General features: G+C 43.8%; 2 protein-coding genes across 2 annotated transcripts; one reads left to right on the forward strand and one right to left on the reverse strand.

Annotated features, from left to right (window-relative positions):
* Window positions 1-1,474: 1,474 nt before the first annotated feature.
* Window positions 1,475-2,432, forward strand: LOC147318376 (uncharacterized; the record flags this gene model as incomplete). The annotated part of the gene is made up of 1 exon (XM_086310140.1): window positions 1,475-2,432. A coding segment is annotated over one exon (828 nt), but the record flags the coding sequence as incomplete, so codon positions are not given.
* A 3,326-nt stretch (window positions 2,433-5,758) lies between these two features.
* LOC147318377 (uncharacterized) lies at window positions 5,759-10,415 on the reverse strand. Its single transcript, XM_086310141.1, has 8 exons — window positions 10,394-10,415; window positions 10,088-10,349; window positions 9,827-10,001; window positions 9,642-9,725; window positions 9,394-9,539; window positions 8,413-9,097; window positions 7,907-8,084; window positions 5,759-7,729 (listed from the first exon to the last, which is right to left on the reverse strand). Exons 1-6 carry the CDS (start codon window positions 10,413-10,415, stop codon window positions 8,941-8,943), a joined length of 846 nt encoding a protein of 281 aa, XP_086166267.1. The 3' UTR covers window positions 5,759-7,729; window positions 7,907-8,084; window positions 8,413-8,940.
* Window positions 10,416-13,927: the final 3,512 nt, after the last annotated feature.

Consider the following 13,927-nt stretch of genomic DNA (forward strand, 5'->3'; position numbering starts at 1 on the left):
CACACACACACACACACAGAAGCTGGTCAAGTGCTGTGCAACTGGGATTGCACCTGTCGTCCACAGGAGGGCGCCTAGCTGGGAAGTCCAGTACATTCCATATTAAAGTTGTTGCAAGTGCATTTTTTGTGTAAAAGACAGACACACACACACACACACACACACACACACACACACACACACACACTGTAAGGTCTGAAGTGCAAAATTTGAATTACATTCCTTTGTATCTCTCCCTCTCTCTCTCTCTCTCTCTCTCTCTCTCTCTCTCTCTGTCAACACACACACACACACACACACACACACACACGCTCAATGGAGTATAAAATAAAGACCGGGGCAGTTCTCTCACTGGAGTCTCTTAGAGTGGAGGCTGCCCTTGCTAGCAAGAAGTTCTGTGTGTTTCTCTTCTCTGAGTCTTTACTGAAGAAGTGTTTTATAACATTTTCCTTAACAACTGACATGTGTTTTTTGTGTAAAAGAGAGAGACACACACACACACACACACACACACACACACACTCACTCACACTCAGCGGCTCAGAGATGAGGGAAAAACAACAGAAATCAGGATAGATTTTAATGTCAGGAGATGCCCTGTGATGCTGGGGCCATTGTGTAAGATTGGAATGTGTACCAGTGGCTGGTGGGTGGTCCTTGAAGGTCCCGGGAGGAGGCGGCGAGGAGGCAGCGGGTGGCTGGGCTTCGGCCTTGGCCCAGGAACGTCATTTATTCTGCGTGGCGCCACGTGTGCCCTGTGCAGCTTCGATGTGTGCGGCTGACGCTCTGTGGTTCCTGTTCCTGTCATAAAAGGCCCTGTACAAGGGGATAAGAAATGCATCATTGGTTACCAAAATAAAACAGTGTCTTTCTGCCTGTGTCATTCTGTTTGGTTTCTTTGAGCGTTTGTTTCTTAAATACACAGCAAGTGTCACTCTCTCTCTCTCTCTCTCTCTGTCACACACACACACACACACACACACACACACACTCAGCGGCTCAGAGATGAGGGAAAAACAACAGAAATCAGGATAGATTTTAATGTCAGGAGATGCCCTGTGATGCTGGGGCCATTGTGTAAGATTGGAATGTGTACCAGTGGCTGGTGGGTGGTCCTTGAAGGTCCCGGGAGGAGGCGGCGAGGAGGCAGCGGGTGGCTGGGCTTGAGCTGTGGATCAGGGACGTCATTAATTCTGCCTGGTGCTGCGTGTGCCCTGTGCAGCTTGGATGTCTGCCGCTGACGCTCTGTGGTTCCTGTTCTGCTGATCTCCTGGTCCACACACGGCTTCAGGGTGCACTGTACAAGCGGAGAAGAAATGCATCATTGGTTACCAAAATAAAACAGTGTCTTTCTGCCTGTGTCATTCTGTTTGGTTTCTTTGAGCGTTTGTTTCTTAAATACACAGCAAGTGTCACTCTCTCTCTCTCTCTGTCACACACACACACACACACACACACACACACACACACACACACACCTACCTTCTCCAGGGCCAGGGTGCTCATTGAAGATTGTGGCAAAGATGTTCAAGAATGCCTGAAGGCTGGCTTCGTTGAAATGAAGATCAGGTGGTTCCCCGACTTGAAATTTCGTGATCTCCGGGGAACCCGTAAGGCAACTTGGAACTTCGTTGATTTTGTTGAAGTCCACAACGATGACCAACAGCCTTCAGTGGAGGCACAGTCATCAGCCATGGTTGGAGATATTTCAATGGAGATGGAGCGACGTTCGCTTTGCTATGCCCGGAATCTTGACAGATACAAGGAACATGGCATGCCATGGTTGGTCGATGTACTGAAAAGGCTTCCAAAACAGATCGATCCTGAAACTCAGAAGAAAATTCTCGTTCTGGTGAGTTCAGTTGGCCTCCTGATGAACCGGGATTTCGTATCTTTTGAGAAAATCAAGGATCTGCTACTCGAGCTAAAGGTCAGTCAAGCGGACCTTCAGAAATGTAAGATTCTGTCTACATCTCCATGTCAGCGTACGTTTGGATTCACCCTGTACAAACTGTACTACGACATCCCATATCGTATGGTGATCCAGCCAGTGCATCCAAAGAAGAAGCCTCCAACACTGCAACTGGAGCTTGATCACGTGGAACTTCCCGTCCTGCTGGAGGATGAAGAGCCTCAGGTTGTGAGCACAAGCGCAGTGTTCATCCCTGCCAATGTCAGCAGGCGTTGGTCAGACATAGAGATAGGCTTTGTGAACACGGACCCTTCAGTCAGGGTAAAGAATGCATATGCACAGTATGTGCGGGATTGCAAGGCTGCAGGCTTGTCTTTTTTTTTTTTTTAAATGACATCAGAAACAGCAGTATGCGACATTACGTGATGGCAGAGCTTCAGTTCATCCTTTGTCATTTTTTTTTTTTTTTTTTTTTTTTTTTTTTTTAAATAAATAGGACAGGGGGAATGAATGAGAGAAAGAGGGGGAGAGAAAGAAAGAGAACCAAAGGGGAGAAGAGACGGTGAGAAGGGGGGGGGGAAGAGAGAGAGAAAAAAAAAAAGAACTCCTGGGTCACCTGTATGGAGAAAAAAAAACAAAAAAACAAAAGCTGCAGGCAAAAGACTGCACTCGGTGTCAAAGTTGGACAAATAAAGAATTGGTGTTACAGAATTCACCAATCCAGTGCTTTTTCAAGTTATGGTGTGATGAAAAACTTATTGTCTTTTTTTTTTAAACTAAGTTTTGATTTTTTTCCCATGTTACACGAGTGTGATGCCATGTTACGGTTGTAAACATGTTTCCAAAATTGTTAATTTTACCTTGTTTGCTTTGAAAACGTAATTCTTGTAATCAAACAATAAATGTTCGCTTTGTAAATATATCTGATAATTCTGTTTTTGACATCATGTTCTGTTAAAAAAATCATTGTTGAGATGAAAATAATATATGTTATTTTTGTAAACATTTGTGAGAGAAATCTTTTTCTCTCTCTCTTTTTTTTTTTTTTAAACATGTCATAAAGACGAGACCCACAAACTCAGTATGTCTACTCATTAGCTACCTTGCATTATAAATATATAAAGTTTTAAAAAGTGCTTATTAAAAGAAACTATAGTGATGTGATAACTTCCAGCAGTGTCATTCTCATTTTTGTTCTTGACCAGCATTAATACGAAATGTCAGGGAGAGCAAAACGGTCGTCCTTCACAGTCCTCCTCCAACACTGACAAGGATTGTCCACAAAAAAACCCCAAAAAAACCCCCCAAAGAACTGGTCTCCCATTAACATTCATTCAACGTGTACACAAAGATAGACGTTTTTGGAAAAGCATAGTTAATACAAAAGGAGACTTCTCAAACTAAAGAGGAGAGTATTGGCGACTGGTAACACACTGCTGCTGCGACCAACTGGAACACAAGACGACAGGTAAAAATTAAAATAACTAGCAATAATTAGGGGTTAGGTTGGTGTCTAGGTGGGGGTTTTGGTGGGTGCCGGACGCTGTGGCGAAGAGGCCACGCCGATGGCTTCTTCGGTTCTGGAGATATGGCGAATCGGACCAAAAAGGATGGGACAAAACGGTCCCAATCGGAGAAAGGAAGGTGCAGAGGGCCTGGGTCCACCACCACTGTACTCAGCAGGCCCTGCCGGGTCGTTAGACACGCAGCATGGCAGGGATTGGTGACATAACATGTAGCAGTTTCCCTTCACAGAAGCCTCTGCAGCAGGTGGGTGGAGGAGGAGGCAGCAGAACCAGGCCTTTGGAGCACTGTGTCATCTCCTGGTCCTGATGCTTTGAATCTCCCTCTCTGTCTGTCTGTCTGTCTGTCTGTCACACACACACACACACACACACACACACACACACACACACACACACACACACACACACACACACAGTGAGGTCTGCAGTGCAACTGGGATTTAACAAGAGGGGCTCCCTCTGCTGCAATTGCATCTGTGGTCCACCGGAGGGCGACCAGCTGGGACGTCCTGTGCTTTGCATATTAAAGTTTTTGCAAGCGCATTGACATGTGTTTTTTGTGTAAAAGAGAGAGAGAGACACACACACACACAGAAGCTGGTCAGCTGCTTTGCAACTGGGATTGAACCAGAGGTGCTCCCTCTTCTGGCTTTTTCTTATGCACACTATTAAAAAAAGTTGGGCGCACCCAAATCAGCGTTCAAAGATTGATGGCTCCCTGTCAGAGCACTGGCTATGAATTTCAGATCGATCAGGCCTTAACTTGACAAAAAAGTTATCAATCGTTCTTTTCATCTTTTCTCATTGCCCACGGTCAGTTATATCCACTTCTGTCGGTCCTAGGATATTCACAAGGCCTGTGTATCATCACTGATTTCTATAATCCACTTGATTCCGATTCACAAGGTCCAGATTCGATTTGGTGCAATTTTTACTCAGAAAGTGAGAGATCTTATAATTCTGATCATTTATCAGTACTGACACTAAACTTTATCAGAGATGTGACCATCACAGCACATGCCGTTGTGTCAAAGTAACTGAGAATAAAATAAAATAAAAAACATAAAGGAGATTTTCCTGGCATGGATTTTATAGCAGATAACCTTAAAAATATTCTGCAATTATACCTAATTTGAAAAAGTTTACATTTCTTCAGTATTAAACAGCAGAAATTAAGCTTTCTTATCCGACGTCATTTAAGTACAAAGGAAAGAAAAGACAGCGGCCGCCAGCGCTGTAAACAACGGTAGACTGATGGGTAATAAGCGAATGAGTAATGCAGAAAACACATGTTTGAGATGGGAAACTTTTCTTGAAGTTTCTCTCACAGTTCACGCACAGCTCGCTGTGCGTGAACTGTGGGTTTTATCGTGTTGGAAGCAAAACAGCAAAAGTAAGAAGGAATTAAGGATGATATTAGCCCCCACGCCGACTAAGCTAATTCTGATGCGTCGGTCCGCTCTGTTTACGTCTTCGTGTGGAATGCGTTTCCTGCTCTCATTTGCTGGTTGTTGTTGAAATAGTTTTGTGAGCTTTAACCTGAGATTCTGGCGTTTCTGGTAAAACACATTTATATTCATTCAATTCAGGATTTAATGAATCGATATCGCTTCATTCAAGCTACTCACCTGTCTATATCCACCTCCACTTCCAGCTGGACCACGGACATTTACTGATTGGTTTAGACCACGAAGGGGAATCACGTGTGTCTGTTGTTGATCACATGGACGTCTGTGGCAAATTTTACAAACACTTCTCATAATGAACGAACTCAGGAGGTTCAACGTTCCAGCGGTGAGCTGCTCTGTGCCACTTCCTTGAATATTAGCTGGGGAAATCAGCCAGATCAGCAGCAGGTGGACACAATCACACAGGTGCGTGGGCCAAGAGCGAGAGCCCGTAAGGATCTCCACCCAGGCAGAGAGGAGGAGGAGAGACAAAGAAAACAAAAACGAACAACAAGAACAACAAAACCTGTAGCCAGCGTGAGCGAACCAGAGAGACACGGGGACCGTGACACATTTTCCCCACCAAGTTGAAGTCACTGATTTTGCTGTTCCAGACTTTTGGACTGAAAGTGAACAGCGGGTCCTGACTCCGCGTCCGTGGTAGAGGTTGACTGTCATGTTGTGTAAAGGTGGCATCCTCCTGCCCTCGTAGGAGTTTTTTGAGCTGTGGATCTAAACAGCTTTTTTTATTATTATTTTTATTTTTGCTTTGCCAGACTTCTACAACCTCAACTGAAAACTGTACGCTCCATGGTAATCCGCTGTTACTGGGAAAATATAAGTCAATGCAGTACTGTGTAAATACAGGGAGTTTATTGAAACACAAAGAACTTCAACAAAGCATAGCATGTTAAACCATGCAATCTGAATGGGAAAAAAAGCCCCCCCCCCCCCCCAAAAAAAAAGTGGCATTTAACATGATGATATTCTATTGCCTTCTGGGGGAGGAGGTGGTGCGCTCTTTCGTTTTTTCGCCTCTTTGGTGCCGCTCTCCTTCTTCTGTTTATTGTCCTCCTGTAGCTGTAACAAAGAGGGACGAAATAACAAAAAAGAGAAACATATTTGTCAAGTAATTTTACCCCCCCCCCCCCAAAGTGGCATTTAACATGATGATATTCTACTGCCTTCTGGGGGAGGGAAGGAACAGCGGTTTTTCTTTTGAGTTTATATTCAAGTTTTCTCCTTCTTGCCCCCTCTGGTGTACAATTTCTTCCTTTTTCCTGTTTAAAAAGAGTTCATATATTTTGTCATTTGACTGTAAGCAGTGCAAGGAGGAGATGCTCGCTTTTTGCATGACAGTCTGCCACTTCAGCCTTCCCTTTCTTTATAAGGCTGGAAAATACTTCAGACCCCTCCTCAGGCAGTAAGGGGCCTGAGGTGGGGTCTGAACTGTGGGTACCGGTATGAGGAGAGAAGGGGCACAGGACTGGATGGTGGGTTAAGGTTAGGATTTGGTTGGGGGAGGGAATTGCTAAAAGTCCTCATCTCGTCTTCAAATCCCTTCTTTCCTGTATTAATGAGAATCCTGCGACAGTCTGTTCAGACCCCTCCCTGACTGAGGAGGGGTCTGAACCGGGTCGGGTAGAAGCTGGAGTGGAAAATGGGTTAGGGTAGAAAGGGAAGGGTGACAGACAGTCACACAAAAAGCAAGCATCTCCTCCTTGCACTGAAGTGGCTGCAATCAGCTGGAGGTCCAGGCTCCAGTGGATGAGGGTACAGGTACTCAACAGGTACAGGGGGCAGCCACGGCATGTTGGTCATGAACTGTTGAGATGGAGATGAATGGCTGCTGGGGTAAAAACCAAACAACCCAACTATGGAAGGCTCCTCACATACCCTCGAGGATACTGGGCAAACCCCACTCAATGAGGGCACCTCAAGAGCCGAAAGAAACATCCAAAATTATTGTTTTATATTATATTATATTATTTTATATTATATTGTTTTATAAAAAAGCAAGAAAAATCTTTTCATTTCAGACTGTTGAGGCACACTTGGTTGAGTGGAGCTTCAGTGGCACTGTAAACTATCTGAAAACACATTCACTTCAGTAATTATAATCTTTTAAATGGAAGTAGATCAAACAAGCAACAAGAAAAACTACTCTCGTTCAGTGTAACAAAAAGCACTGTAACAGCTTCATATAGCAGAAGCTTCTCCTGACCACTGGAGCATAGCTGATTCTATAATGAACAGAATAAACAATTATTGAAAGAAGAAGAACTTATTTCTGTCCAAAGGACCTACTGAGCATTGGAACTTAAGAAAGGTGAATCACTCCTCCCACTTTTCCAAGGCTTATGGGGATGGCTCATTTACACACTGGTTCCACTGTTCTAACATACACATTGCTGCTCTACTAGTCGAGTGAATGTTGTCCTTCTGTGCCGAATATCACAGTAGGAAGTGCAGGAATCTGTTCATCTAAACCTGTAATAAAGTTGTTAAGATCCAACATTGTGGCTTGTTCTTTACAGATAAGGGCCTTAGAAAGATTGCTGACTGCTCTGCCTTTAGTCCCATTTTCAGCTCCATCACTGGTATTCAGTCCAAAGTTATAAAACCAGATTTTCCACAGGGTGCTTTCTCCAACTGGGCCTCACCGGGTGGCAACATTTCGCTCATGGAAATCTGTCGATCTGTACCCCTCTGCTTTATAGGACGGAGGAGTCTGTGCACATAGGAGTCACCGATGATCACAGATATTTTCTTCACATGAAGATTCCAGTCCTGCAGTTTCCTCTGTGTGTTGGGGTCTCTCGTTGGAGTGCAGACCTGTCGTTCTGGTGAGGATGGTGAGGAAGGAAGACAATAAGAGGAGGAGTCCTCTGTTATTCTTGTTTGGAGGCAGGTCTGCACACAAGGTTTCAATCTGTGTAGGTTTGTGAGTGTAACTCAAAGCTGTATTGTTTCAGTGAGGGGTTGACACGGTTATTCAGCTGTGTCGTTTCCCTGCTCACCTGTGGCTGTTGTTCTGGTTTACTGGGTGTGTCACTGCTGGTGTGGTAGCTGGATTCCAGTCTGCTAGCTCGGCTATAACCACCGCCTGGTTCTGGTCCAACGACTCGGGCTGGAGACGGCGGCCCAGGTTCCGTTTCTCCCAGGATGCTGCCATCTCAAAGGGGCCTCTCTAGAAAACTGAAAACAAATTTTAAACTCATACTCTATGCTTTGGTTATAATAGTCATGAAGGATAAAAATTGATCTCTGAGCTGAGTTTTTAGCATCTCCTCAATTAGAGTCTGTGTCCTTCTATTGAGATAGCTGGTTTAATCAAAGTTACTAAGTTTGTGGTTATTTTTATTCAGAGATTGATGATAACGGTCTTCTGAAACATTTTTCTGATGATCAACCGCTTTAATAAGTCTGTAAATTTTGCAAACTTTAATAAAAAAAGTGTGGATCATCCGATTGTACTCTATTCCTCCGAGGTTCAGCTCTTTCATTCAGGGTGGATTTTACATACCGTTTGTCTCTGGCCACTCCTCGTTAAAATCTCCGATCTCCACCAGTCTGTACAAGGTAACAGATCATGTTGTTTTTTCATGTTAGGCTTCTTCTGGGTTAGGCCTTCCTGTTGCTCATGGTGGAAGATGGGTGCCTTTGTTGACCTAGGAGGGATAGCTGGAGACAGGTATTCTGAAATTGCCTTCTTTATTTTTTTTAACGTAATTTGAGATGGGCTACGTAAAAGGTATTTGCACATACCAAGGCAACTCTTTGGATTCCCCGTCCATAAACATCCGACAGTTCTGAAACATGGTTTTTTCCACACAGAGGATGGGAGAGGAGGAGGGGTGAGGAGGGGAGAGCTGGATGGGGAGGGTTCTGTGGGTTCATAAAATGGAGGTGGTCTGGTCTGATGGATTCCTCAAGCAAACGTGTCCGGTGGCAGTTTTATTTTCACCTAAATAACATTTGGGTGGGAGGAATCGGATCCACCGCAAGGCTTCTTTTTAAACAATTTTTCCCCGTTGTTGTAGCCGTTAACTTTTTAAGTGTCATGAGGGACTGGTTGTCTTGTATACTGGGCTGCGGAGCAACCCAGGCCTGCAAGATGGCATTGACAGTGGGCTTGTTGGTGTGCCATTTCTCCTTGTCCAAAGCCATCTGCACACGTGCAGGCTGAGGTGGGTAAAAGTATTTTCATTCTGAAATACATACAAAACAAACAAAGCAATGCAACAGAAGAGGCTTCTACTGAGCTTGATGCTGACTCAGCCATAGCATCCCCAGGTTCAGTGCTCAGGTATCTGTGGTTTTTAATGCATGCAAATTAATTAGAGCCAAGAGAGATGAAAAAACCAAAATACAAGGGGCGAACATCTCTGACATACAGCAACATATGTGGCTGACTGTTATGAGTCCAGGGTTAGGGTTTCTCTGTCAGATCAAAGAAACAAATCTTTCTTAATATGCTATTGATCCAGTTAGGTCAAGCACTCACCTCGCTCTCAGGCGTTTTACATCTAATGATGGGTTGGACAGTGGGACCCCACATTCTCCTAGGAAGAACTTGCCCCTGTCATCGCTGCCAGCAATTTGATTTTGCAAGGACACTGGACGGATGTTCCTAAAATAGCAGTCCAACAACTGCAGAGAAAAAAAGGAATCAATGTTAAATATCTCATAAAATCAATTCACAAGGTGCCTATAGAGCAAGAAGAGAGTCGCTGCTGAGAATGAATGACTTACTTGTTCTTCCTGGCTGGTTATCTTCAAGTTACCACTCAGCTCAACACCATCAGCTACTGCTTTCCGCGCCATCCAGTCCTCTACCTGTGTATGTAAAAAAAAGGTGTTGGAGCTTAAAGAAATACAGACTTACATCAGCTGTCATTTCACTTATCGTGCACTTTGGTTGTTGGTGGCGCACTTACACAAAGTTCTTGAACAGCATTTCCTGTCAGTCCATGTTGTAAAATCAGGATGGCCTCGCAGTACTGTCTGAAGGTAGTCATTGCATATGTGGGGATGCAATCACCGCCTGAAAGTCTTGCGTGGAAATATTCAATATCCTTCTTGGCCACGGCAAGAATTTCCTTCTTATCAGACCTATTGCAAATGTGACAGAGGTAAGACATTATTGAAAGTTTGTATGTGTCATCCAATATGTGGAAGTGGCAATAAGGTCATCATACCTCGCTGTTGGCACAACTGTCGAAAACGCTTGGGGACTGTTCGTGATGATAAATCCACGTGTTTGAAGGCGAGTGCAGAGTTTAATGCAAGATTCTTCATCCTTGCAGTACTCCTGGAGCTCTGAGAAGTTCCAGACTCTACCTTCATTAGAAAACAGCTTCTGTGAAGCAATGGCTCTGGAAGCTTCTTCCTCACATTCCTGTGGTGTGCAGTCTTTCAGGCACACTCTGCTCAGGTCGACACACACGACTTCAGGAGGCACTGTACAAGGGGAGAAAAGAGTAGTCTGTTGCCACAAACAGTACAATCGCCTTCTGCGTCTGTCATTCTCTTTCGTTTGTTTGAGCGTTTGTTTCTTAAATACACAGCAAGTGTCACTCTCTCTCTCTCTCTCTCTCTCTCTCTCTGTCACAAACACAGACAGAAGCAGGCACGTGGAGGGGGGGGGGGGGGGGGGGGCTAGACGGGCTTGAGCACCCGCCCCTTTCCTGATGGGTGCCCAAAGTGCCCTTTTGTTGAGGCAACTTTTAAAAAAAATAATTTTTTTTTGTGTGTGTGTGCGTGTGTGCGGAGTCCTGTCTGTGCCCCTCAACAATAATATTTAACTAGTAATCTGGCTTGCATCAGTCAGATGATCACATTTAACCAATGATCGCCCTTGACGGCAGAACGCGCTGGTTACAAGCCGGGAACGAGCTCACAAATAGCACGCGCATTTTTAGCGGTCCGGAGCTGTAGGAGAAACACAAGTTAACTCAGAGACACAGACTGATGCGACAAAAACCAGTAAGTAGGTGTACAGCGTACACTGTAGTGTGTAGCACCCAGGAGTATTGGCTTATTACGTACACGTTGGTAAGTTGTCTTGTTGCAACTGACGAACTGAAACAAATGAGCGTGCTGTGTGTGCAACAGCGCGACAAACATTACCTGTCCTTGTATTAACTGCACAGGTAGTGCTGGTCACAGCTGCTGGCTACCTGTGCAAGGCTGTCATGGGTCTGTAGCTTTGTCCCCGTTTTAGGGAACATATTTAGTTTTAAAGTAAGTTTTCGGGCTTTTCCTGCCTTTCTGGAGGGATTATATTTCACTAAAAAACGATCTAATATGGATGTTCACTTAATTATGCATTATTATAATTATAATATATTTTTTTAAAAAGCTGCATTTTAAAGAACATACATTAAGAAGCAGATTATATTAGATTTATATTTTAAATACGACAACATTTGGATTTTACAGCAGTAAAATTATTGTATCTCTACAGTTTAAACATGTAATAAGCTTTCCCCCTCCACAGAGTGGATAGTGAAACAAATGGAATCATCATAATGACATTATTTCATATTTATTACTTCCCCCTCCTCATTGCTTTATTATTGTAGCTCTAGTAATAAATAAATATGTAAGGATTCTGGATCAGCACAGTGATGCCCATAGTATATACAGTATTCTGAAGAAGGTCTAAAATGTCACTGTGTGTGCATGTGTGTGTTTTATTTAGATGGATTTTTAAAAAATAATATTACTCATGATATAACATTGTCCAGACATGGCTGGTAAGGACATGAGGAGGAAACAGTAGGAGCTGTGTGAGGCTACTAAAGGCAGGGCTATAACATTTTTCTGTCATCATTTTATTATAGATTAAGTGCAAGAGTTGTGGATAATTAGATTATTATGACTGAATGACTGAATGTTGTGTAAAGCGCTTTGGGGTCCTATGGACTGGAAAAGCGCTATACAAATGCAGGCCATTTACCATTTACCATAAGCGCATTGTCCGCGGGTAACAACAGCAGGCGGGCAGGCTCGGTCGGGTTTATAAGTGTCCAAGATTACATGTGCAACCTTATCACCGACGTTTAGAAGCGATCTGCTCTCGTTTACTATAAAACTAAGGGACTTGGGCCCTGTGCTTCGTACGTCGCTTACTACATCCAAGATTAAATGAAACATCCAAGACCAAATCATCGCGCTAACTCTGAGCTCGCTATTCCGGTTCCCCGAACACACCTGTTGTTGACGATTAGTATAGCTGGATGAAGTAATGTGAGATCACTGGGTGGCCCAACAGGGGCTACGCATCGATAGTAGAAACATTGATCGGCAACCCTTTGATTGGTCGGCGAAAATGTCGAAGGAGCGCGCTCGGTATTTTTCGGCAGCAGAGCAAGAACTCTTGAGTGAGGGATTTCAGGAGTTTCAGAGTTTAATCAGAACGCAAGGGAACACTGCAAAGGCTGCAAAAGCAAGGAGAGAGGGCTGGCAGAAAGTTGCTGACAAATCAAACTCGTAAGTAATTCAATAATAACAATAATAATGGAGTGGATTTATATAGCGCTTTTCAAGGCACCCAAAGCGCTTTACAATGCCACTATTCATTCACTCTCACATTCACACACTGGTGGAGGCAGCTACGGTTGTAGCCACAGCTGCCCTGGGGCAGACTGACAGAAGCCAGGCTGCCATATTGCGCCATCGGCCCCTCTGGCCAACACCAGTAGGCGGTAGGGTAGATTTATCATATCACACCATATTATCCAATATTATATTACATTATATTATATTATAATATGTTATATTATATCCCCTTTCACATTAGAGCCACAACAGGACCCACTAGAACATGGGAACAAGTAAAAGTGAAATATAAGAATATTCTACAGAATGGTAATATTTATCACTTATATTGCTTTTAGTCTCTTGGAAAGAGACCCTGGAATACTCTGTTTGTTTGTTCATAACAGCAACCAAGAAAAGGGCAGAGCAAAAAAAAAGACAGGTGGTGGTCCTGCACCCCCTCGTCAACAAGTTGGTTAAGTGAATAATACCCTCACGGGAAAATCGATATCTCTCTATGAGCACACTGTCGCGCTGAGCTAAAGGATCCTGTCTGTCCCGCAATATACGCTGAATTCTGAGGACTCTCCTTATCAATCTTGCACCTTCCGCAATGGGTTGCTCGCGTAAACGGACAGGACATGGCTGCGACAGACTTCCCAAATCCACCTTCGCTTTTATAGCCGTGGTCTCTCATCTTGATTACACGAAGTAATTTACAATTACTACTCTGAAATATGAATTACATCTGTAATAATCACATACATGTAATAGAATGTTAATAGTACATTTCCCTTTTTTAGGGAATGACCTGTATGTATCTGTGTGAAATCAATAAAAGGATCAAGTGCTGCATTATCTTTAGTTACATTGATGTTATTTATTTATGGTGAAACAGTGGTGGAATATCGCTGTTGCTTTCGTATGAATGACGCGGACATACCTGCGTGGCCGCGATCTAATCCTGTTTACATAAAGTAAGCCTGCTCCCCAGCAGGTTTACGCTTACGGCTCTGTTGCTATGACAGCAAGTCCCGGATGGGCTTCGGGGAACCGAACGATCCAGGATCACGCGAAATCGTCAACAATCTAATCCAGCTAACTTACTTAGCGCGGTACGAAGAACAGGCCCTTGGTGACATAAAACTTATCGAGAAAAAGGTAAACAACATAGACTGAAAGGAAGTCGTCGTGACGTCAATCTTAAGGCGACAGCCTTAAGATTTAAAAACATTATTAAAAACATTACTTTTGTCGTAACCCTCTAATTCAGTGGTAATGTAAGAATGCTTATGGATGAGCACTTACCTCCGAAAGCGTTAGCGGAATGTTCACTGTGCACAATTTCACGCACGCTGAGTCCAGCCCTGTATATGCCGCTTCAGGAGCAAAGGTATTATCATCCAATGGCTGTTCCCATCGATCTCCGCTTCGCTCACAATTTGCAGATAATTGGTGTCTCTACATGATCGATTGACAGTGTGAGATGACAGAAG

Source organism: Aulonocara sp. 'chitande type north' Nkhata Bay, linkage group LG11, assembly GCF_057382095.1.
Source record: "Aulonocara sp. 'chitande type north' Nkhata Bay isolate Kocher_YH1m ecotype deep benthic linkage group LG11, A_spYH_male_GT1.1, whole genome shotgun sequence".
In the NCBI taxonomy this organism is placed as follows: Eukaryota; Metazoa; Chordata; class Actinopteri; order Cichliformes; family Cichlidae; genus Aulonocara; species Aulonocara sp. 'chitande type north' Nkhata Bay.

Coding starts and splice junctions, on each gene's coding strand:
- LOC147318377 (XM_086310141.1), bottom strand. CDS start 10,415: ATGACAGACGCAGAAGGCGATT. Junction 9,540..9,641: donor TAACCAGCCAGGAAGAACAA/GTAAGTCATTCA, acceptor TTTTCTCTGCAG/TTGTTGGACTGCTATTTTAG. Junction 9,098..9,393: donor GTAAAACGCCTGAGAGCGAG/GTGAGTGCTTGA, acceptor TATGTATTTCAG/AATGAAAATACTTTTACCCA.